General features: G+C 54.5%; 9 protein-coding genes across 9 annotated transcripts; 5 read left to right on the forward strand and 4 right to left on the reverse strand.

Annotated features, from left to right (window-relative positions):
• Window positions 1-502: 502 nt before the first annotated feature.
• BU26DRAFT_560807 (uncharacterized protein) lies at window positions 503-3,554 on the forward strand (the record flags this gene model as incomplete). Its single annotated transcript, XM_033832835.1, has 3 exons — window positions 503-857; window positions 909-3,085; window positions 3,153-3,554. The coding sequence occupies 3 exons, from the start codon at window positions 503-505 to the stop codon at window positions 3,552-3,554; spliced, it is 2,934 nt and encodes a 977-aa protein (XP_033688516.1).
• Window positions 3,555-3,779: 225 nt separating this feature from the next.
• Window positions 3,780-5,319, reverse strand: BU26DRAFT_477795 (uncharacterized protein; the record flags this gene model as incomplete). Its single annotated transcript, XM_033825620.1, has 2 exons — window positions 4,976-5,319; window positions 3,780-4,921 (listed from the first exon to the last, which is right to left on the reverse strand). Exons 1-2 carry the CDS (start codon window positions 5,238-5,240, stop codon window positions 3,780-3,782), a joined length of 1,407 nt encoding a protein of 468 aa, XP_033688517.1. The 5' UTR covers window positions 5,241-5,319.
• Window positions 5,320-5,457: 138 nt separating this feature from the next.
• BU26DRAFT_515863 (kinesin) lies at window positions 5,458-10,965 on the forward strand. The gene is made up of 2 exons (XM_033828187.1): window positions 5,458-5,697; window positions 5,749-10,965. Exons 1-2 carry the CDS (start codon window positions 5,634-5,636, stop codon window positions 10,548-10,550), a joined length of 4,866 nt encoding a protein of 1,621 aa, XP_033688518.1. The 5' UTR covers window positions 5,458-5,633; the 3' UTR covers window positions 10,551-10,965.
• A 629-nt stretch (window positions 10,966-11,594) lies between these two features.
• Window positions 11,595-12,054, reverse strand: BU26DRAFT_560810 (uncharacterized protein; the record flags this gene model as incomplete). The annotated part of the gene is made up of 3 exons (XM_033832836.1): window positions 11,595-11,633; window positions 11,688-11,770; window positions 11,832-12,054. The coding sequence occupies 3 exons, from the start codon at window positions 12,052-12,054 to the stop codon at window positions 11,595-11,597; spliced, it is 345 nt and encodes a 114-aa protein (XP_033688519.1).
• A 3,563-nt stretch (window positions 12,055-15,617) lies between these two features.
• BU26DRAFT_528667 (uncharacterized protein) lies at window positions 15,618-16,336 on the forward strand (the record flags this gene model as incomplete). Its single annotated transcript, XM_033830863.1, has 3 exons — window positions 15,618-15,786; window positions 15,985-16,022; window positions 16,082-16,336. 3 exons carry the CDS (start codon window positions 15,618-15,620, stop codon window positions 16,334-16,336), a joined length of 462 nt encoding a protein of 153 aa, XP_033688520.1.
• A 1,562-nt stretch (window positions 16,337-17,898) lies between these two features.
• BU26DRAFT_450388 (uncharacterized protein) lies at window positions 17,899-19,186 on the forward strand. The gene is made up of 2 exons (XM_033824742.1): window positions 17,899-18,874; window positions 18,942-19,186. The coding sequence occupies exons 1-2, from the start codon at window positions 17,968-17,970 to the stop codon at window positions 19,112-19,114; spliced, it is 1,080 nt and encodes a 359-aa protein (XP_033688521.1). The 5' UTR covers window positions 17,899-17,967; the 3' UTR covers window positions 19,115-19,186.
• A 628-nt stretch (window positions 19,187-19,814) lies between these two features.
• On the reverse strand, window positions 19,815-20,507 carry BU26DRAFT_515866 (uncharacterized protein). Its single transcript, XM_033828188.1, has one exon. It carries the CDS (start codon window positions 20,401-20,403, stop codon window positions 19,852-19,854), a length of 552 nt encoding a protein of 183 aa, XP_033688522.1. The 5' UTR covers window positions 20,404-20,507; the 3' UTR covers window positions 19,815-19,851.
• A 488-nt stretch (window positions 20,508-20,995) lies between these two features.
• BU26DRAFT_224458 (uncharacterized protein) lies at window positions 20,996-21,509 on the forward strand. The gene has a single exon (XM_033820792.1). The coding sequence runs from the start codon at window positions 21,146-21,148 to the stop codon at window positions 21,401-21,403; it is 258 nt and encodes an 85-aa protein (XP_033688523.1). The 5' UTR covers window positions 20,996-21,145; the 3' UTR covers window positions 21,404-21,509.
• BU26DRAFT_515867 (kinase-like protein) lies at window positions 21,318-22,567 on the reverse strand. Its single transcript, XM_033828189.1, has one exon. The coding sequence runs from the start codon at window positions 22,436-22,438 to the stop codon at window positions 21,617-21,619; it is 822 nt and encodes a 273-aa protein (XP_033688524.1). The 5' UTR covers window positions 22,439-22,567; the 3' UTR covers window positions 21,318-21,616.
• Window positions 22,568-22,767: the final 200 nt, after the last annotated feature.

Raw genomic sequence — 22,767 nt, forward strand, 5'->3', positions numbered from 1 at the left:
TCGTACTGTTTGCCGCTCGCATATCCCGTTTGTTCCCGCATAGTGTTATCTGTACCTCCTATTTCCACCAAAGATGATTTCTTCTGAAGCTGAAGATCAGTGGTAAAGCTAATCGGCATGGTTCCGGAATGTGAAGGCATGGCGACGTATCCGCCTCAACCACCCCGGCGCGGGGGGCAACGTGCGACCGATGGCACATAAAAGCAACTTTTCTCACCCGATTCTTACCCTTCGCTGTACTAGGCGGGCATCTGCTAGAGCATGGACAATTCATTGTTCTTCTACAATCTTCGGGAAAACATCTAAGTTTCTAGGTACGGGCCCGCAGGCGAGAATCCAGACCGCTCACGGACGCACATCACCCCGGCAACCTACCCGCAGTTTGTCTATTCGATATAACTTGGCTCTCACAAAGCGTCCCAGACTGGGTCTCGTGGGAGACGGCTTCGTGCCTTCGGCATCTATTTTTGGAGAGTGCATACCCCCGCGGTATTTTCCCATCATGCCCTCGCTCAAGGACCTCCACTGCTTCATTGAGCTTTCGGGTTCTCAGAAGAGATTGCAAGAGTTTGGAACGCACTACGGGGATGGGTTAGTGGAGACCTTCGTCGCCGTACCCAGCGACCCGCAGCCGTTCGCCGTGCGGCTGTCTTCGAGCAGTTTCATCGCCCCCGGCTTGGCTATGTACGTCTTCATCGATGGTGTCTACCAATGCAACCGCAACCGCCAGGACCTGAAGTTGAAAAAGCCTCCAGACCGCCGATCATTGGTGGACTTTTGTGTCCGCCAGAAGGAAGAGAAGCAGAAGGATGGGTCTATGATTGCCCGCGACTGGAGGTTTGAGAAGCTCAATATCGGTCAGGGCCGCATCGACATAGTTCTAGTAATGGTGTGCTGACTCTGTGTAGCCTCCGCCAACGACGCACCGGACAATTGTTCCCAAAACATACTCGAAAATATTGGCTGCATTGAAGTCATTGTCCTACGATGCGCTGGGCTACGAAATGCGAAATCCGCTTCCGCCGAAGCCAAGCCGCAAGCCATGAATCTGGATGGAGCGAATGACATTCCTGACCACCTCTTCGGCCTGGATGGGCAGCCCCGAGAACGCAGCGGATACTTCGGAGGACCTGTCTACGATGACCGGGAGTGGCGGGAAATACGAGGGCGCGGATATCCGTCGGCGGGTTACGGCACTCCCATCACTGTGGTGGGCACCCGAGGCCCCGCTCCTTCCGTACAGCAACAGTCGGCGGCAGGGTCGGCAGGAAACTATTCGCAGACACAATGGAGAGGAACTGGAGGAGTGAGCCCGGCCTTAGCAAGCCATCTTGGCATACCTTCTCCGGGTTATCAGTATGGCACTGGGCCGATCCCTCGGCAGAGTGTTGAGTCGGTCAAAGGATCGGAAGGCCCTCCTCGCAAAACCACCGCGCCGAATGTGCCCCTCGATGCGCAGATGCTCGATGAGATGCTGACGAAAGCGGTTAAACGCGGAGTCGAAGAGTCACGACGCAAAGGAGCACCTTCGCAGATACTCAGCGAACGGAACATAGCCACCTCCGTAGCGTCCAATCATCCCCCTGGAGCGTGGCCTCTCTCCCCTTTCGGACCCTTGTCGCCACCATCTCTGAAGCAAGAAACTGTCGTCAAGAGCCCACCGACCGACACCGCTCACCACAGCCATGTATCGGCTCCCCAGGGGACGACTTGGGGAGGTTATGCTGCCCCGACTGCAGTTGGCTCACACATCAGCTGGGCTCAGCCCGCACGAACCACAGCGCTGACTGAAATATCCGGTTCGAACGCCTGGAGCTCCCCGCAGGCGAGTGCATGGGATTCCTGGGATACCACTGCCGAGACTTGGGAAACAAAAGACAATGGCTGGGATCAACCAAATCGTAGACGAGGACGAACCGAAGTCTCCAGCGCCTGGGATGCTCCTGAAGTTAGATCTACCCTGGACAACGAGGGCTGGGCCTTCCTTAGCGCCCCGTCAGATACGGATAGCTCGTGGAGCGAAGGCCAATCTACCGTACGCCCTCAATCTAGCATCACAGCAATCATCTCAACAGCGCCGGCTCCCGCTCCGACGATCAAGTCTCACCAAACGCGCTCACAGAAGGAGAGCACGAGGGTCTCGCGGTCGAGAAGCACCGCTCCACCGCCGACGTGGGGATGCGCAGTCCCGCCTGAAGCGCGGGGCCACGGTAGTAGTACGTCAGTCATCGCCATGCCTCCAGCATTCAGCGTCGCCCCGCAAGAGTTTCAGAGGGTAACAGGAAAGGGAGAAGGTAATAACCGTGCGTGGTCTCCGCCTAGCTCATGGGGTACAGCTAAGGACGATGAAGCCGTCGTAGGTTGGGGAAACGATGACGCAACGTACCAGACGGACTTTTGGAACAATGACCCGAGTGCATGGCGCGACATCGGTATCGGCGAGAAAACCAAGCAGAGCCAATCCAGTCGGGGTGAGAGCGGAGACTGGGGAGGCGCAGATCACGCTCAAGACACCGCCTGGGGACCCAAGGAGGATGGTACGAGCGAGAATCGCCGTCGGGGCACGAACAACGAGACGAAAGAAGTAGAAGATTCAGGTAATAGCTGGGGTACCACAGAAGACTCTTGGGGTAAGAAAGACGGCCGTGCTGATGGCAACGGTTGGGGATCCGCCAACAACGGCTGGCATAACTCAAACGACAAGAAAGATGATAAGAATGCATGGGCCAACGACAATGGCTGGGCCAACCTCAACCCAACCACCAAATCCGAGTCCAATCCCTGGGACGCCCCAGCCAAATCCACCAAGCCCTCCAAATCCCGCCTCTCCAAATATCGCCAGCTCCGCTCCGCCCTCCCCTCCAACGCTCCAAAGCCACACTGGAAATTCCCCCCGCCGCCCTCAGAAAAGAAACTCTACCCCATCCCCGAACACCTCGACGCCGTGCCCGCAGAACCGCTGTACAAGATCAGCAAAGAAGAAGCGCAGAAGAAAGGCGTGCAGCACCAGGTACGCGCTGGCAAGGGGATGCGGTACGGGCATACCGTAGGCCGGCCGGAGTACGTAGATAGTCTGGACAAGCCCGTGAGTACCCAACCCATACTTCCCTATAGCCGCGCGCTAGTCTGAGATCGGTGCTGATAAATCACAGTACGCGGTATTCCGCTTCAAATACCGCTCCCGCCCCGTGCTGAAGCGCATGTTCGGCGCCGACGTCGTTGCGGACGCTGAACCCTCTCCCTCTCCCTCCGCGGACGATAAAGAAAAGCTCAAGCAGCTCCCGCAGGACCAGCTCATCGACAGCTTGCTGAAGCTCCAGACGAAACTGGCACAGAAGGAGAAAAAGAGCGTGAGGAGTCCTGGCACTGAGATCGTGGGCAGGTTTCGCACGGAGGACTGGGTGAAACAGCATTCGAGGGAGGCGAGTGAGAAGGGGAAGAGTGAGAAGACGGGGAAGCCGGAGGGGGAGAAGGATGATGATGGGTGGGGGAAGAAGGGGGATGATAACGGTTGGGGGAAGAAGGATGATGGCGGCTGGGGTGGAAACTGGTAACAGATGAGTGGAAAGAGGAATGCTTTGGTATGCGGCGAATAGGCGCACGATAGAGACACATGCTTCGAAAGGAGTCTGAAGAGTTCTCTGACTGCTCAATCACATGAATGCAGTACAGTGACTGTGAGCACCAAATTTCCTTGGGTATCTGTGATTAACCTTTTTAGAGCTGAGACTCCCATCCCTTGCACCCAGAATTTCCCGTTCCTCGCTCCGAAAGATACTTCAAACCTCCCTAAACGCCACCTCCTCCGGCAGCCTAAAACTCGCACAAAACATCCTCTTCTTGGGTGCCACATCCCGCACATCCCATATCCGCACCTCCGGCGTCTCCGGCGTGATCTCGCATCCTAGCTGCCTGCTGATCTCCTCACAAATGCTCTTACTCTCGGCGACATTGTCGTCGCTCTTGGTGCTGAAGCAGTACACGTGCACCATCGGCATCTGCACATCGGTATGCGGCGCGAAGAGCGTGCGGATCTCGGATGCGGGGAGATCCGGGATATTGGAATATAGGGCGATGAAGGAGGGGAGGAAGGTTATCGCCGATGCGGGGAGATTCATGACGTAGTGAGCGAAGACGCGAGGCTGGATGAGGGTCCTGATGGGTTCGGGCTTCGCGTAGTTTGGATCGCTGCGAGAGATCTTCTTGGGCTTGGGGAATATCGGGACGGAGTGCGATGCTCTGAGCAGGTCGGCGGTCGCGCTGCGGATGAAGTCGTGGCCGTCGGTGTTGAACGGGCGGACGTAGTCGCCTACTTTGTTCGTTTTGATGTTCGAGACGAGCGAGGCGTGGCTGTCGGGGTTCAGGTCGTTGGCGTAGACGAAGCACTTCTTTTTTCCTGCGGGGATGGCGAAGGGTCCTACGCCCGCCATGACGTCGCAAATTGCTTCTCCCTCGTTGAAGATGGAGCAGAGCCGCTCGTGCTCGGTGTGTAGCCGCGTGTTCCAGTACACCTTTGAGAAGTCGAAGTTGAATGTGCAGCCCTGCTCGTGTACCGACACGTTCATGTCATCCGGACCGTGGAGCACTTCGTATTGGAATGTGCGGTATGCGTTCTCCGTGCCCACATTGTCCAGCTTGTTGATTACCGTGCGCACTATGGGATTTTTATCCGCGAGCACCGTCGCGATCAGGTACTTGTACGGCCAGTATCGCTCGCGCAGGTTGAGATGTGCGATGTGTCCGGCGAGCGTGAAGCCCGTGGGCAGCTCATCGTCGTTCTTCTTCTCCGGCGGTGGGATGATGGCGGAGGTGATCTCGGAGTAGGTAAAGTAATCGTAGTCGAGATGTAGCTGGTACGGTATTACGCCGACGGTGCCATTGCTCTCGAGCTCCTGCAGCTTAGGGCTCCATGTGTTGCGATCTGCCTATGTTCAGACTCAGCATTTCCAGAATTCGCAGAAAGCGTGCGTCATACCGTTGTGGATTACTTCTGGGCGCAGGAGCAGGCACTTCCCGCCCTTTTGCGCGCGCTGCTCGTCGGGATCCGGCCGTATGGGCATTAATCGGTTTTTTAGAGCATCGCGACTCTTGTCCAAGTCGTTCCGACATCGCGAAATATCCTTGGGGTTGAATATGCGCGCGGCGGAGGTGGGAATGGTTCTCTGGAAGAAGCTGCGGTCCAGCACCTTCATGGCGCGGTTGACGGGCGGGGCGAACATGGCGTCGGTTGCTGCGGACATGGGATGCGCGTCGCAGAGCCGTTCCCCGCGTGAGTCAATGTTTGACGTGTTTTGGTGTGTTTGGCAGGCAGAGTTTCTTTTGGCGGATGTGCGACAGGAACTGTTGCGGCAGGGTCCCGCACGTGAAGCGGCTGCCGGGGCTAACCCGGTCGGCGGGCAGGGGGTGCGAGGGTCATCGCGTCTGCAATCTCGAGAAGTTGGCCTTGACCGCGATCCCCAACAACACCGCCAGAACTCGCCTTCTGACCCGCCGACGCACCCACGCAGGCCCCGCCGACGTGCCATGAAGCCGCCCGAGCCTCGCGCATGCCCGTAGTCTGTCTTCCGCGCCGCGCTCGCGCCCTTACAACCCGCTTTCCTGCGATCCCGCGCGAATAGTCCGCAGCCTGCACCATGGCGTCCGCAGGAGGGGGGAACATCAAGGTGGTGGTGAGGTGCCGGCCCTTCAACAGCAGAGGTGAGCCATCCCTATCTCTACGCTGCAGTACCTGCTGCTAAAGATGCACAGAAATCGGCAGAAACGCACAATGCATCGTTCGCATGGAAGGCGGCCAGACGGTCCTCACGCCCCCTAGCAACATCGACGCCAAGGGCAAAGCCGCCAAAGCCGCCCTCGAGGGCACCAAGACCTTCGCCTTCGACAAGTCGTACTGGTCCTTCGACCGCGCCGCCCCCAACTACGCCGGCCAAGAGCATCTCTTCGACGACCTCGGCAAGCCGCTGCTCGACAATGCCTTCCACGGCTACAACAACTGCATCTTCGCATACGGCCAGACGGGCTCGGGCAAGTCGTATTCGATGATGGGCTACGGAGAGGAATATGGCATCATTCCCAAAATCTGCCAGTACATGTTCGAGAGGATTACGGCCATGCAGGAGGACAAGAACTTGAGCTGCACTGTCGAGGTGTCGTATTTAGAAATCTACAACGAGCGCGTCCGTGATCTGTTGAACCCGTCAACCAAGGGGAATTTGAGGGTCCGCGAGCATCCGTCGACAGGTCCGTACGTTGAAGATTTAGCCAAGCTGGTGGTTCGCTCCTTTTCAGAAATTGAAAACTTGATGGACGAGGGAAACAAGGCCCGTACCGTTGCCGCGACGAACATGAACGAGACCTCTTCGCGATCGCACGCCGTCTTCACCCTTACCCTTACCCAGAAGCGCCACGACGTAGAGACAAGCATGAGCGGAGAAAAGGTGGCAAAGATCAGTCTGGTAGATCTGGCAGGTTCAGAAAGAGCTACGTCTACGGGAGCCACCGGAGCGCGTCTGAAAGAAGGAGCGGAAATCAACAGATCGCTGTCGACCCTTGGCCGTGTCATTGCGGCGCTCGCCGACCTGTCTACGGGAAAGAAGAAGCATACCCAGGTTCCATATCGAGATTCCGTCTTGACATGGCTCTTGAAGGACTCCCTGGGAGGCAACAGTTTGACAGCCATGATTGCGGCCATCTCTCCAGCCGATATCAACTTCGAGGAAACGCTGTCAACCCTGCGTTATGCCGACTCCGCCAAGCGCATCAAGAACCACGCCGTTGTCAACGAGGATCCGAACGCACGCATGATAAGAGAGCTGAAAGAAGAGCTTGCGCAACTCCGGTCCAAGCTCAGCGGTGGTGGCTCTCCTGGTCTGATAGAAGAACAGTACGCTCCGGATACCCCACTGGACAAACAAATCGTGTCCATCGCGCAACCCGACGGTACCGTCAAGAAAGTATCCAAGGCTGAAATCGTGGAGCAGCTGAACCAGTCCGAGAAGCTGTACAAGGACCTCAATCAGACATGGGAGGAGAAGCTTGCCAAGACGGAGGAGATCCACAAAGAACGCGAGGCTGCTCTGGAAGAACTGGGCATCAGCATCGAGAAGGGCTTCGTTGGCTTGTCGACACCTAAGAAGATGCCGCATTTGGTCAACTTGAGCGATGATCCCCTACTCGCCGAATGCTTAGTTTATAATCTAAAGCCCGGGACGACTACCGTTGGTAACGTGGATTCAGAAGGCCAAACGGCCGATATTCGCTTAACCGGCTCCCAAATTCTGCACGAGCACTGCACATTCGAAAACGTGGATTCTGCTGTGACCGTTATCCCCAAGGACAACGCGGGTGTCATGGTTAACGGTATCCGCATCGACAAACCGAAGAGATTAAGGAGCGGTTTTCGAATCATTTTGGGCGACTTCCACATTTTCCGCTTCAATAACCCACAAGAAGCTCGAGCTGAACGTGCCGAGGTGGGCACGAGTCTGCTTCGTCACTCAGTAACTGTGAGCGCACTGAGCTCACCTTCGCCGCGACCAGGTCACGACAGATCATACAGCACAGTTAGCAGAGCAGAGTCCGAGTTTGATTCAGATAGTCCTCGAGCTGTGTCGCCCGCTCTTTTCCAACGTGGAAGGGATTCAGACTGGTCGTTTGCTCGCAGGGAAGCTGTAACCGCGCTGTTGGGCTCCGACCAGAAGCTCACATCCATGTCAGACGAAGAGTTTGATACTCTGTTTGAGGACCTCCAGAAGCTTCGTGCGACCCGCAAAGCCCGACCGGAAAGCCGATTTTTTGATGGCGATGAGGATATGGAGTCTGTAAGCTCGTATCCTGTTCGGGAGAAGTATGCTTCTACTGGAACCATCGACAACTTCTCTTTGGATACTGTTTTGACGATGCCTTCGACCCCGCAGCCGGGCGAGGAGGAAGACCGATTACAGCAGGTCCGAGAAGATATGCAAGAGAAGCTCGATAAACAGAAAGAAGAGTATCAGGCGAAGTTGAAATCCGCTGAAGAAGCCAACGTCGAGATTGAAGAGATCAGAGCGGAGAAGGCAAGGATGGAAGAGAGCCTCCGAACAGCAAAGGAAGAAATGCAGAAACAACTCCAAGAGCAGAAGGAGGCGTTTCACCGTCAACTGAAAGAGCTCGGTCACGAACCGCCACCAGAGATAAACGGAGACGACTCGACAGTGCCGACCGAGAGACAAACGGAGCTGGCTAAGGACGCGTTCCAGCAGTGGCGGCAGCGCAAATTTGTCACCATGGCGGAGACGATATTGCAGAACGCAGCAACCTTAAAGGAAGCGCAAGTGATGAGCCAGCAGATGGACAAACACGTCGTGTTCCAATTCTGCATCGTCGATGTTGGCCACAACGTTCCCTCCTCGTACGACCTCGTCCTCAACGGGATCCCAGGGGAGGACGACGAGTTCCTTGAGACCACTCCGAAGCCCTGCGTTGGCGTACGGGTCGTCGACTTCAAGAACGACGTGGTTCATCTATGGTCGCTACAGAAGCTCCGTTTCCGCGTGCGGCTAATGCATCAGATGCACCAGTACATGAGCCGCCCAGAGTACCTGCAACACTTCAGCCTCGAAAATCCCTTTTCCGAACCCTGTATGCCGGAGTTTTCTCGCATCGGCGATGTCGACGTTCCGCTTGCTGCTGTTTTTCAATCGAGAGTGCAGGACTTTAATCTCGATGTCATTTCACCTTACACGACGAATGTAGTTGGCATTATCCGGCTGGCCTTGGAGCCATCGTCCGCGGAGGCCCCTTCAACTACTCTGAAGTTCAACGTCGTTATGCACGATCTGGTTGGCTTTCCGGAGAGAGAAGGGACACAAGTGCACGCACAGCTTTTCGTGCCAGGTATATCAGACGAGAGTGGCGCCACCACCACCCAGATGATCACGGATTTCGACGAAGGCCCGGTACGATTTGAAAGCGTGCACAGCATGAGCCTCCCGTATCCCAGCCCGAGGACAACCTTCCTACGTGTCTCCATCTTCGCCAAGGTCACCTCCATGCATCTCGATAAGCTGTTGAGTTGGGATGACATGCGCGACTCCGCACCGAAGCCCAAGCAAAAGCGCCATAACGCACGCCTTCCGGAATCAGAATTTTATACTGAGGACATGCATGACATCTTCTCGCGCATTCAGGTCCAGGAGATCTCAGAGGAGGGCACCTATCAACCAGTCGAGGTCATTCAGAGCGGCGTCATGGATGCGGGTGTATACCAGCTACATCAAGGCCTTCAGCGGCGCATCGTGGTAAATTTGACGCATACATGTGGCGAGACACTGCAATGGCAAGACGTCACCTCGATGCGTGTGGGCCGCATCCGCCTGCTCGACGCCTCAGGCAACGCACCTGCTCTGGACAGCCCCGTCAAGGAAGTGCCCGTGAAACTCGTCTCCCCGCCCGTCGTCAAGAACAACGCAGACGGTACTACAAACGTGACCTTCGTTGGGCAATGGGACTCCTCAATGCACCGGTCGCTCCTGCTCGACCGCGCCACGCCAGACAAGTACCGCGTCCAAGCATCTCTCCTCTTCAACGTGACATCTGCCAAGCTCGCCGAACCCATGGTCTTCTCGCTCGATCTCTCCCTCCAAATCCGCTCACGTACTTATATTCGGCAAGCCTCGCTATTCTCGTTCTCGACTTTCTTCACGCCCCAGCGCGTCATACACTCCACGGTTGGCATCTTCAGCGTCGCCATCCGGCCCACAAGCGTTAAGCGCGCGACCGATCTATGGCGAATGAATACGCGCGATGACTACATCAAGGGCGAAGAGCAGCTCAGCGGCTGGACACCGCGCGGCGTCTCACTCGTGCGAGACTACATCGCCCTCCAGAAGCGCCGCCGCCGCATCGCAGAGATAGAAACCGCGCGCTCCGTCCTTTCCTCTCGCGCGCTAACCACATTCCCTCCCTCAAAATTCTCTTCAGAGCTTGACGACCGGCAAAAGGAGCTCCTCAACAAAGTGGTTTCCCTGTGGCAGACGAAGAAAGCCCCCGCAGAAATCATCTTGAACCCCACGAACCTCGAGCCGCCCACAAACGGCGCCGCTTTCGCACCCCAACCTCCTTCCCCTTCCCCAACGCGCTCCCCGAGCCTCATCGCGACCGTCCGCTTCGTCCCCAAGAACCCCGACCTCCTCAAATCCTCCTACCTCCTCACGCCCGACCCCACAAACACGCGCTGGATCCGCCGCTTCGTCGAGCTGCGCAAGCCATATCTGCACATCTACTCCGCCGAAGGCGACGAGCTCAACGCGATCAACCTGACCAACGCGCGCGTCGACCACTCACCGCAGATCGCGCGGCTCCTGGGCGGCAGCGCAGGCACGGGCGCGAACGGCGTCAATGGAGCAAGGTCGTCGTCCGGGACCGCCGGCGACACCGTCTGGGCCGTCTTCGCGCGGAGCAATACGTATATTTTCCGCTCGCGCAGCGAGAGGGAGAAGATTGAGTGGATATTGCGCATTGATCAGTCGTATTTTAGCAGCTCGGGGAGCGATACGCCGGAGGATTGAGTATGGGTGGGCGAGTTGGTGTTATTTGTACGATGTGCTGTGCTGTGCTGTGCTGTGCTGTATATGGGTGGCGATGTCTTGAACTTACTTGCTTACTTACTTACTCTTTCTTTTGTATACATCACTCATAGCCGGAGCTGAGCTGAGCTGAGCTGAGCCGGCATGACTGCGCTTTACACTCTATTCGCTCTTTTTCCTTTGTACACTCGGCGGCTGGGTTGGATAAGCTACGCTATGGGAGAGAGAGAGAGGGAGAGCATAGAGAACCGGTCGGCGTTTTGTTGGTTTTTGCGGGATACCCCAGAGCACGCATTGGCTCGTCAGTGTCGAAAAGAAAGAAAGAAAGAATGGATGATTGGAAAGACAATTCTGGTATTAGTAGTATGTGAAAGTTCCAGTCGAAGGAAGGGAAATATAATTGTAACTGTCTAAGTCTAAACAATTTTGTGTGAGAATGGTAATGTTGGATGAATACATGAATCGGTGAATCGGTGGGTGGTGGGTTGAGGGAGAGAAGTATAGAGCCTCGCAAGCACCGTTCAGCGGGCTTGTTTGGAATGGGCTTGACTGCAAGTTCCACTCGGCTTTTCACATCGTTTCATCTGACGCACGACTTCTTAGCCCCCAGAGCTTCCCGAAACAGATCAAGTAGTGGCGCGTATTTTTGAAGACAGGAGATCCTCGAACCTGTGAAGAGTTAACCAAGCACGAGAAGCAAACAACATCGTAGATGACAGCATAGAGATCCCCAAGGAATTACCCAAGCACAGAGCTACATTGACTATCACCCAGAGCGTCTGCCACGACCCAGGCACCACCCCAGACTACAACCCCAGGCCTGACAAAGGAAACCCATATCCCCCAAGAGACCCAAAGAAACAGGGCCATGCCTCCCTTGACAATCTTGGACGCGTCCCGTAGCCCAGCCATCCAAGACCTGCTGGCCCCACCTGCCACCAACCATCTTCCTACAGACCTTCCGCCAGCACGCCGTGGGAGAGCGATTTCCCGGCGCGACGCGTCAGTGTCGAGCCCATGTCGAGCTTACAAGGCGACGCACTTGAGAGAGACGTTGATGAGGCCCTGTGGCATTGTCAGCCAATGATGTTTCTCTGAAGAGTGCATCCAAGATCTTACAGTCTGGTTGTCACCCTCGCAGCACTGAATCGTGTTGTCGCCGCACATGCCCGCAGTGTCGGTGAGCGGGTCGAGGATGCTGACTGGCAGGCGTTAGCATCCGCACGCTGTGTCGCCAGCAGGGCAGAGCAAGTGAGTACTTACGGACACTGACGGAGGCACCAAGGCACCCGCCGGAGAGAATCGGGCCAAAGAGGCCGCTGAGGATGCCGGACGAGCTCTGCTCGTTGGAAGTGTTGCAGCAAGAGACGACGTTGCTGCCGCAGGCTTTGCCAGCTTCCTTGGGGCTCTTGGGCGCAGTGCGGGCCTCGAGGGGGGAGGCGGCGGCGAGGACGGCCAAGGAGAGGATGGCAACGAAGGTCTTCATTTTTGGAAGTTGGGTGCTTGGTGCTTGAGAAGCTGAAGGTTGGTTGAGAGTGCTGGTGGTTTGGTAGAGGAGCTGCGAAGGCTGGATGCTGATGATGGGCCTTTGAGCGGTGTTTGAGGAGGTTTATATAGACTTTCTGGAGCCCACGAGGAGGCCGTCGATCGAAGGTTCGAAACCGGGCGTGCTCAAGGGATCGTCGATCGCGGTAGTGGTAGACTGAGGAATTCCCGTTTCCCAAGAGCTTCATCTCGACGATCAGATGAGTTTCCGGACGCCTCGTGCCCGGTGACCATGGTTGTGGTCATTTTCCCACCGCTGAGGAGCCTCAGTGCTCGACAATGACTTCATCTCGCAGCATTTGGAGGACTTCGAGGAAATGTTGGCGTTGTCGAGCTGGGGTGAGCCTCGTCGGGTCCCATCGCGCAAAGGAGTTGAGAGTGAAGTTGAGGCAGGATGGCATCATTATGCATTTGCGCTTGTGCGGTACTCAGCTGGCTGTTCTGCCTCCGGGGGGCAGATTCGGGGATGGAAATGGAAGTCTGCCCTTGGCAGGCCGGGTAAGTGTTATAGGGGGCCCAGGTTTGGCTTGCGGATGTCTGCCTTGACATGTTCCACGACAGTGCTCGACCAAGGAACAGCACTTCTCTGAACCGGGACATCTTTTCTGAACGCTGTTCGTAGACTGCGCGATATCCAGACCCGGGTGGGTATAGCCTTCCGTGAGCACCCCTAGCACGACGTTGGAGGATTGGCTTTAGAAGTCATCCGGGGCGAGACGAAGTGTTCCGCACATACAATTATCATAATAGAGAGCACAGCTAGTATCCAGCCTGGCTCATGCTCTGGTTAGCCCACTCTATACTTTCCCGTAAATGGTGGACACGGCAACGCTAGTGTTGGCGTACATTACCGCTGCCATGAGCATGGGAGTCGGATGAAGCGATTGGTAGCTTATTGGGCGAAAAGCAAGCGCTAGTTGTGGAACAGTGGCTTCGAAATGACCTTGAAGTATTGAGCATTCCATCGTTTCCCTCCATTGACGGTCCGCAAAGTGGCCCGTGTATGCGGCTCACAGCTAGCGCCCGAATATGAAGCCACCACCATCGCCACCGTAGAAATTGGCCGGATACAGAGTAAGGGTACATGGCGGATTCCTGCAGCCTCTTCCGGTGTCGCTGAAACATGCCGGAGGCCACTTTGAGCCTCTGAGGTCAACATGGCGTGACTCGGTTCCGATTTCGCATCCGCAGGACCACGAGCAAGCCAGGATCAAAGGATCGATAGGAGCACAATTAAGCAAGCGTACCAAGATCGAGTGTTCCTCGCTGAGTAGAGATCAGCCGTGAACGCACGTTGCTAGCTCCAAAGGATTCTCGGGTCGAACGGGGGAATGGGAAAGCCTGTTTAATGCCCCGGCTTATTGGGTAATTTGACACATGCAGCCAGGAACGAGCTCTCCTTGGCCCTGGGACTACGCTGTGAGGCTATTTCTGCCATGCACGAGAAGCCAATATTGACGTAGATCCCCCGCATTCTTGAATGCCCATGCACGGTCCGGATCACCATATTGCCTTTTCCAGCATCGTCAAGTCTGATCTCCCGATGACCAGCAGTTGAAGGCGTGGTCCCGCCGGCTCGGGTTCGTATACGCGGGTCGCCAGCTGAATGATTGGTTTGCGTCGTGCAGAATAGATTGCCAATCCAGCCTTGCAGAGCTAAGCAGCGGATCCAACGGCCGCCTGCTGCAAGGCTTTCTTTAAACATTGTCAATGCAATGTGCGTACGTAAATTGGTGTTTGTTCACGCCGGATCACAGGGCGCTGGAGACATAACAAATTCGTTGTGTAACAGCTCCACCTCGCCCACGGAGGGGTATCTCAAAGCCGACAAGTGAGGAAGCTTTGAACGGCTGCACGGCAACAACGGACATGGGCGTAGCTTATTGATGGATTTATCCGTATTCGAGGCATCGCGAGCCAGCGCCCGGGCATATAATGGTGGTGGAGAAGGAATGGGATTTGGGCGTCCGATGACGTCGAAATGCTCGAGGCTATACGAACGTTAGCAGGGGATAGGCTCAGCTGCTGGAGCAATTGATGGAGGCTACACGCCTTTCGAAGGTACTGCGTCTGAGAGGCTTGCGCTAGTGCCTTTTACGGCCTACATGCGATGGGGCGTCGAGGACGACCGTGTTGTTGGAGACAGCCACCCGATAGCGCGAGGGAGAGGGATGAAGCGGGCGTACCTTTTATCGTGGGGTAAGGCATGAAGAGATGATGAGGAACGGACGGGGGCGTGCGGGTAAGGTGGAGAGCAGAATTTTCACCATGAACAGGCAACGTCCACACAGTAGAGGTGGAAAGAACGACTTACCGCACGGCTTCAGCGCAGCAACACGCAGCACTCTGCCTTCAATGCTGCATCATCGCAGAGGCGCGGGACGTGAGGTCGACGGAAGGCCAACGCCATCAATATCATGACGATCAGCCCTCCTCCGCTTCGGCCATCCATAACTGGCGCGACTCCGAGCCTCCACTCTCCACCACCGACGCCACGACTTCTTCCTCAAGGGATCGCCCATTGGCAACGCCATCAATGAAAAAGCTTGCGCAGCATGCAGACCAGCAAAAATTACGCCGGCTAGGCCCCCGTAGGAGACTAGAAGAAATCCCACACCGCGTTGTGCAATGCAGGCGGGACTCCTTGAGCTCTGGATTTGTGAGCCCAGAGACTCCCGACAAGGTAAGTATGCGGGATCGAAAGGTGCAGAGGGCGGGCGAGTTTATATGCGTTTCGCGAGCGGGTCTGTGCGGGGGTCAGGTGATCGCTTAGCGGTCGTGCTAGCTTCATTGGGCATGGTGAACAGGAACCTCTCACGCGTGCGCAACAGCTACCCTGGAGGCCTTCGCGGGTGCGTACAACCTGTACGGCGAGCCCTTAGATCCGGAGAATTCCCTGCCGCAAGAGGGAACGCGATGCGGTACCTAGGCACTTGCTAGGTACGTGCTAGATACTTAGGTATCTTCACTTCACCGGAGTGGAGCGAATTTAACACGTTTAGATATCTGCAAAGAACCCTATTGCAGTGTCTATTTCCCGCTGACGTTACTACTACAATGTATACGATAACAACACCTCCCCCCTCGGCGCTCCCCGCTCTAGTAATGGCGCCTACACTCGCGCAGCTGCCGGACGAGCTTCTCGTAGGAATTGTTAGCTACCTTGCTATAGATTCTAATATAACTAGAGCTTCTAGCTTTAGGTTTTTTTATTTTTATACGATATATAGTGGCATGGCAATAATAGCTCAAGAGCGGTTCTATGAATTCATCAACCAGTTATGCGGTCATTCAGTTCGCTCGTCCACGGTTAACCGTTCCTCTACTACGGGTGCTCTGAACCACAGTTCGGAGAGACGGCAATGACTCACCGCTCAAATGAGTTAATGCTCACGTTCGGACTTTAAAAGATCGCACCACCTTCCTGCTATAAATCTCGTCAAATCCCGAAGTCCTCCAGCCGACACAATACCAACTCAGACAACACGTACATACACAAGTCAAATGGATCCTCTCTGGGACGAAGTCGAGCGCATGGCAACCGCTGCCACTGCAGCAGACGCCCAACTCGCATCCGAATGCCCGCAGAACGATACGATCGAGCGGTGGAAGCGGCTCTTTGGATACTCGAGCATGGAGGCGACCCAGCTGATTGCGCAGCAACATGCTGATGGTGCGTATGCCGAACGCCTTTGGGCTGAGCAATCCTTCTCCCACTTCTTCGCCATCTTCATACACATTGCGCAGTCATCAATTCGCTCGACCTCGTCATAAAGAAGATGCGAGCATACTACATATACAGTAACAGCAAAAAGACGCTATATTCTTCTTCCTGCACCTTCCATATGTACACCAGCTAACCAAGGCCCAGCGACCCGCGAGCGCATCACAGACGCCCACTGGGCGCTCGTCTAAGACGAAAAAAAGCAGTGGGCTACGACCGCGCGGCCTACGAGCACAGCCTGCAGCTGCCCAAAGTGCTCAAGGAGCACAGCGCGACGATTCCGACGACGGGCGCGGACGGCGAGACGATGTGGCTGTTTCGGCTGGGCGGGCTGCTTGATTCGCCGGAGAAGGTGCGCGAGGTGGCGCGCTTGGAGGCGCTGCCCAAGGTGGTGACGGGCATGAGTGAGATGGGGCTGGCGCGCTTTTGCGTGGTGGGCAAGGACGCGCAGAGGAGACTGGAGGAGCAGTTGACTCAGCGGGCTGTGCTGCAGAAGTGACGGGTGCTTCGACGGCGGGGAGATGAAGTTTGGAAGAAGAAAGGGGCAGCAGGATGAGTGGAAGTCGATGTGCCAGGGAGATTACGTGGCAGGTAATTTCACCGGTCCCGCTTGCAGTATAACATGCTAACCTATGCGGCGGAAACACAGGCCAACTTCGACGGCACCCTACGAACTCGTTAATGGGCCGCCTAGGCAACTCATAGAGGGCATCCTCAGCTATTCCCACACCCTACCCTTTCGCTCTGTATGCCTGATATCTCGCCTGGCTGTGGCAGTACCTAGTGTCTGCAAACTCTTCCACCGACATTCAACTCCGCTGTCATCTGCAGATAGCTCGCCGACCAGCCAGCCTCCTACCCTCGTCTATCCTAAAAACGCGCTCGTAGTCCATGCCCACGGCGCGCGCGCAGTCATGAATTCGTTCGACCTCATCATAAAGACGATGCGAGCATACTACATATACAATACTAGCAAAAAAGACGCGATATTCTAAACTCCGCAGGCAGAAGACACCACAACCTAAGCGACGTCGACCGCTTCGATCTACGCATAAGAACATGAACCATCGCTCGCCACGACGGAAGGAGAGCAAGGAATAATGGGCATCAGACCTCCCGCGGCATCATGATACAGTACGACACGGCGAAGGCCATGCCGAGTGGGTTTGAGCGGAGGGAATCGTTCAAATTTTCGCCGCAGATTCTGCTCGCTGCAGTCACCAGAGTGATGGCGAGCAAGCTATGGGGAGTACATCTCCACGCTCAGCCGCATGCCCAAGTTCCAGCGCTTTGAGACGGAGACAGCTATCTTAATGGAGGGCTTCCCGTGCATCGTCATCCGTGTACCTGCGACTACGTCGACTTGTACATAAACAAGAAGTAGCTAAGGAACTGGGAAATGTATGAACCCTGCCGAGAGCCCGCAGGCACCCAAACCGGCCAGAGGGAGTGTCCAGTTGAACGAAGGTGCATTATGAAGTGGGATTCATCTTAAGTTGCCCGCTGTGCCGTTACATGTGCCATGGAAGGCCCTGAATTTCGCCTGATTGAGTGCATGCAAGTGGGTGTTCCATATGGGGGACTGCGAGTCATTAGCGCACGGGGAACAGAAAGTTATCAGGACATGCAGGCAGCAGAAGGATTTGCTAAAGAGACCGCTCGAATGGATGCCTGCAGCGACCCCGCTCTATACAAGTTCATCTTCACAAGAATTAGTCCGATATTTCTACGAAGCGTACCCAGACTACTGAACGGCAGTGTAAAGGATTCGTGAACAAGCGGGCGCCTGATAGTGGAGGTTTCGAACTCCCATGGAAGCGGCCCCGCTTTGGGCCTTGGCACTATTATGTCATCCTGTAGAACATTCACTGTGATTCTAGAACGAAGAATTGTGCCCCTGGTCATAAACTTCCATCACTGATTCTTGCGTAACAAGACACCTTAACCTGGCAGGAGGACTGGAGCTGTATTGTTTACTGTTGAGGATCACGTGTTAATCACGTGATTGCGCTAGCCTAGTGTATATAACCAGAGCTTTCAGATACAATCCACAATGTTACACTCCACTTCGTTACTTCAACATTACATTGGTCTCTCCGTCTTCTCGGTCGTTCGGCTAACGTCACCACCATGACAATTACTCCCGCAACACAACCTTCGGACTGCATGACCTTCACTATAAAGTCACAGTCCCCAATGGGCATGGAATTAGTAGGCGCCGGGGGATCGGCGCAAGTTTACAAGATCGATGAGCATGTCGTCCTTAAGGCGTTAACGGCGTATGAACCTCCTACAAGTGATGCCTCGCTGCAGGACTACAGGTTCTACGCCTCAGAAACCCTTTTTAGTTTCAGCTTGATGAACGACGAGCGGACCGTCTTTCGGTTGCTTGAGCGGCTGCCTCATCCCAACATCGTCGAAGCCATCGACACCGACCATGCCGAAGGCATTTACCTCCGGAAATATCGTCCTCTATCCGAATTCAGGGCCCCTGCGCAACCAGGCCGAATCCTGTGGTATCAGGACATAATACGGGCCCTGCTTCATTTACACAACCTCCGTATCTCCCATTCAGACGTACGCATTGAAAATGTGCTCTTCGACACTCAGGGCCGGGCCCTGCTCTGCGATTTCAGCGCCTCCTGTCCGTTTGGCTACCCAAATCTAGCCTACCCACGTCCAGACCTCCCGATCCCCCTAAATGGCCCAGCAAAGACTATTTCGGATGCTACGGATAGGTTTGCCATGGCATCGCTCATATTCCAGATGGAAACGGGAACCCAGCCTGAACTATCGGTCGACGACAACCGGGCCCTTGTTCTCCCAGAGATCCGCACCGGGCACAACGGCATCGACTCGATGATTCGGAAGGCTTGGCTCGGACAGTACAGCTCCACGGCCCAGATGCTAGAGCACGCAGAATCTCTTCACAACGATGGAAACTGGGATACTCATAGTCCAATAACGCAACCAACGTTGAGGGATGCGTTACGGGACCGCGTCCGGCAGTGGAGGGAGGACAGGGAGAAGGAGTATGGTAATTCGCCTTTTACCGCAATGGAGTAATTGTTATCCGTTCTCGGATGGCTGACTTGATTGCTTAGGCTACGTGACCTACCCTTTGCCAACAGAAGATCAATTACAAAGTCTAGCAGATCGTTATGGTTGGGACGTGGATGAAGAGGTGCATTTCCGTGATTATAAAGCGCCACACATTATAGCCGAGGGAGATAGATGTGCTCTGGCGTGTGGTAACTGTCCAGAGTCTTGTATTTAGCTTGCTTAAGAAGGTAATTCTTTCTTAAATAACTGCGATTCGGGGTCATGAATGTACGGTCTTGAGATAAAGTAGATAAGTTAACTGTGCGTATGTGAAGGCTCTATAATAATAGAATAGATTCTGAAAAAGCTTGCTTATAAAGCTAATAACTAGGAGACAAGAGAAGCTTAGAGCTCCTGCTAGTTAAACACAGAACCACGGGCAAGTGGCATGAAGTCACCTAAATAGGGGCCCCGGCTTTCCCCCTGATACGAGGGGGGGAGCGTTACCGTAGTGCTTAGATACGATGGCGTAGACGAAGCGGCAATGGAGAGAACGTGTAGAAAGCCTTTCTTTTAAAAAGCAGATGCAGTTGCGAATAGATCTCGCAGAGATCTGGAGAAACTTCAGCCCTATCGATTTAACAGAAGACAGGCAAGGTAATGTCCGATTAAGAGTATTTTAACACGGCGCTAACACACTGATTTAGATTAACAATACTGCGAATGGGGTATGTCTTGGTGAGGAGCGCAGGCAAGAAAATTGCGTATGGCTATCTGAATACCGCTGTTATGGCCAACAGAGATTTCGAGGCTGGCTTTAAGGTGTCGAAAGAGTTAAGAATTTAAAACTGGTATGCATAGTTTCACCCTTTGTAAAGCACTCTGATAAATACGTTTTGTTGATCCTTTTGTCAGTCGCCTTAACATTTAATGCTGTCTCAGAATTGCAATAGAGTGATTAAGTCCGGCCTCCTACCCAACAACCTCTCTCCCGTCAAGTAAATCCAACATAGGCACCCCCGCCTCCCCTTTCCAGCCCGCATCCCACCTACCCATGTCCTTCTTCCTCTCCACGTACTCTAGTGCCTTCTTGTGAATCCCCTCCCACTCCCCCAACCCAGCCACCGCTCCCTGCCTCCCCAGCTCCTCCAGCGCAGCTCGAACCCACGTCAAGCAAGTGAACGATTGCGCTTTCGCTCGATCCGGGTCATCGATCTGGTAAACCGGCACTGCTTCAAGGATCCTTTCAAGCGCATCTGGGGACGTAACCTTAGCTATAACGATACGGACTAGTAGACGCTGTTCGAGCTGGACGTCCGAGATGGCAAGACGTTCGTAGCGCCATGGCTGTGTGAGCTCGCCGGAGATATTTTGGAGCGTGTTTTTGACATGGTGTTTTGTCGCTGAATTGGCCTGTTGTTGTTTGGTGCTTTTTTGAGAAATGAAGAGCGCGTAGTGGTAAGTGCCAGGGTGCTTCGGCCGCGCGTAGAGAGCGAGCTGGAGGCGGGGTTTGTTGCGAGGCATGGTTTCGTTTGATGGCGAGCCGTGCGAAGCAGTCTAGAAGCGCGTAATGGTAGGCTCTCGCTGGCGATTATCGTGTTGGAGATTGTATGTTGAGGATGGGGAAGGTATGGATGGTGATCTGAGCGAGAGTGCGGTCGTCTTTTATTTGTTCTTGCGGCACAGCCCGCGCTTCGCGGAACAAGCGAATCACCGAGCAACCTCGTCATTTTGAAGATGAAACATAAAATCCGCAGAAGCGAAACGCTCCATATTTGGTAGAGTAAATATGCAACTGAGATTTTAAATAGATATTTAAATCGAATGCTATATATTCGGTCATTACCAACTGACACAAAGGAGACAATTAGCCAACGCACGTGCGAGCAGCCACAAGGAGGAGAACTTTTCTAGAAAAGACCATTTATTCCCAAAATACCGACCCCAACAAAGTTCTGATTGTTAATTAGATCTGTGTGTGGAGAGTGGTTCTAGAGACAGGATTTAGCTAACGGCGTTAAGAGACCCCTTCCCACCTCTCTGCACTAGCTACAATGGTTGCCTCCAACAAAGACCGCATCTACGTCTACGCTCGTGGCGGGCAGGACCCCACCCCTATCACTGGGCCATCATCGTAGGACCCAAGAACGAAGTCGAAGGCGGAAGGGGTTTTCGATATCACCCAAGGCAGAAACTCGATCCAGCCAGGCCAGGACGCCATGTATGGCACTATGAGGCACTAGATATCCCTCTGGCATAGACCAGTATGCTACTAGCGCGGGTCATGATTGGAAAGGTTGCAAATGGGGCTCAGATGGCCGCGACGATTGCTGCAGTGCCCATTGTACAGGATGATCCAGCGTGGACCTGCCGCATCTGGGTCAGGGATGCGATTGCAGCGTTGGAAGCTGATGGGAAGAGTTTAGGAACAAGGGTAACGGGTTGGCAGAGAATTGGGCAAACGTCGAATACCTATGTCGCACAGAAGCGACAACAGAGGCGATATGATGGGTCTGGTACGTAGAAGGCGGGTTCCGTGCCGACATATGATCTGTTGGAGGAGAAGGAGGTCATTCCCTGAAGCGTACCGACATCTGTACAACAGACTAGACCTATTTCTATTTCCGGTTCAAAGGTTGCACCGGGGAAACCTTAGGCTGAGGAAAAATGTTACTCCTAGTTCGTTCGAAAGAAGTAGAAGAATATCCAAAGCAAGGATGGCCCGCAGATTTGCCGGTCAAAATGCTCCAAAGTATTTCTGCCTGAGCTGCTCCATTTCAGCTGCTTCTGGATATTCTTTGAGAAATTTGCCTATCTCATCCTTCCAGAACCCATTGTACGGATTGACGTTATAAGCGGTCGTATATTCCCAATACTCTGGGTACCAACCGGTTGTGTCCCAATCGATGACTCCAACGATATTGCCTCCCTTGACAAGGATGTTCATGCTATTCAAGTCGCCGTGGGTGAAGCATGTGGAGAATTGGGCCTGTTCATGCTTCTTAACCAGTTCGTTGACCTCTGGGATCTGTTCCGGAGACGCGCTTATCCCGCCTCTGAGAAACGAGTGAAAGTCCCGAACTGAATCCAAAGGCCCAAATCCCTTCAGACCGTCTGGGAGACGCATGTCATAAAGCTTGCCACCGTCAACACCTTCAACCACACCCAAATTTGGAGGTTTCAGCGATCTCATCTCTTCCATATAAGTTTTCAGTTGCTTCAGTAGGTGCGTTTTCGACCCTTCAGGTCGTTGTTCCCAGTTGTGACCAATCGGCGAGCCAGCTATGCGGGACATAACTATGTATGTAATTCCCTTCTTTTCGAACACGCAATATACTTTCGGTACTGGTATGGAGGTATGGGGGGCGATAAATTGCATAGCGGCGGCATCGGAGAGGTGTTGAAACGGGCCATATTTGACACATACGCAGCGTGTAAGGAAGAGGACTGATGAGGCATGTGGGCGGAAACGCTTTGAGGTTGCGACGGCTAAAAGGGTGAGGTGACGTCGGACCGATGAATCCTTAGTAGGACCATTGTGAGACTGCTGCTCTGGCATCAGGTTGAGCGATACCCAGTCACCGCACTAACGAAAGGGATAAGCAGTTGGTATGGAGGAGTAAAGCGTCGAGGTTCGCGAACGCCACGTCCCCGGTTCGAGAGGGCTTGGTGGGTGCCCGCGCTAGACTTAAAGCGGCGAGGAATCTGGGCAAGTTCGCCTCAGAAAACGGTGTTACATTACTAAAACTCTAAAAAGAGTAACGTACTTTACTACCGAACCCCCCACACTACTTGTGAGGGCTGGCTCCGCGGTCTCCACTGCTGTGAGCGTCCCGGAACACCTAGCTGGGTAAGTCGGCTGCAGGCAGCACTGTCTCCACGAGCTGT

This window comes from Trematosphaeria pertusa (assembly GCF_010094035.1).
Source record: "Trematosphaeria pertusa strain CBS 122368 unplaced genomic scaffold BU26scaffold_3, whole genome shotgun sequence".
NCBI lineage: Eukaryota > Fungi > Ascomycota > Dothideomycetes > Pleosporales > Trematosphaeriaceae > Trematosphaeria > Trematosphaeria pertusa.

What these genes read in the sequence shown, in the direction of transcription:
- BU26DRAFT_450388 (XM_033824742.1), top strand. Translation starts at nt 17,968, where the DNA reads ATGACAATTACTCCCGCAACACAACCTTCGGACTGCATGACCTTCACT. An exon ending in GGACAGGGAGAAGGAGTATG is followed by an intron (nt 18,875 to 18,941) that starts GTAATTCGCCTT and finishes TTGATTGCTTAG; the next exon opens with GCTACGTGACCTACCCTTTG.
- BU26DRAFT_515863 (XM_033828187.1), top strand. Translation starts at nt 5,634, where the DNA reads ATGGCGTCCGCAGGAGGGGGGAACATCAAGGTGGTGGTGAGGTGCCGG. An exon ending in CCGGCCCTTCAACAGCAGAG is followed by an intron (nt 5,698 to 5,748) that starts GTGAGCCATCCC and finishes AAAGATGCACAG; the next exon opens with AAATCGGCAGAAACGCACAA.
- BU26DRAFT_515867 (XM_033828189.1), bottom strand. Translation starts at nt 22,438, where the DNA reads ATGCCAGAGCAGCAGTCTCACAATGGTCCTACTAAGGATTCATCGGTC.
- BU26DRAFT_224458 (XM_033820792.1), top strand. Translation starts at nt 21,146, where the DNA reads ATGCTACTAGCGCGGGTCATGATTGGAAAGGTTGCAAATGGGGCTCAG.
- BU26DRAFT_515866 (XM_033828188.1), bottom strand. Translation starts at nt 20,403, where the DNA reads ATGCCTCGCAACAAACCCCGCCTCCAGCTCGCTCTCTACGCGCGGCCG.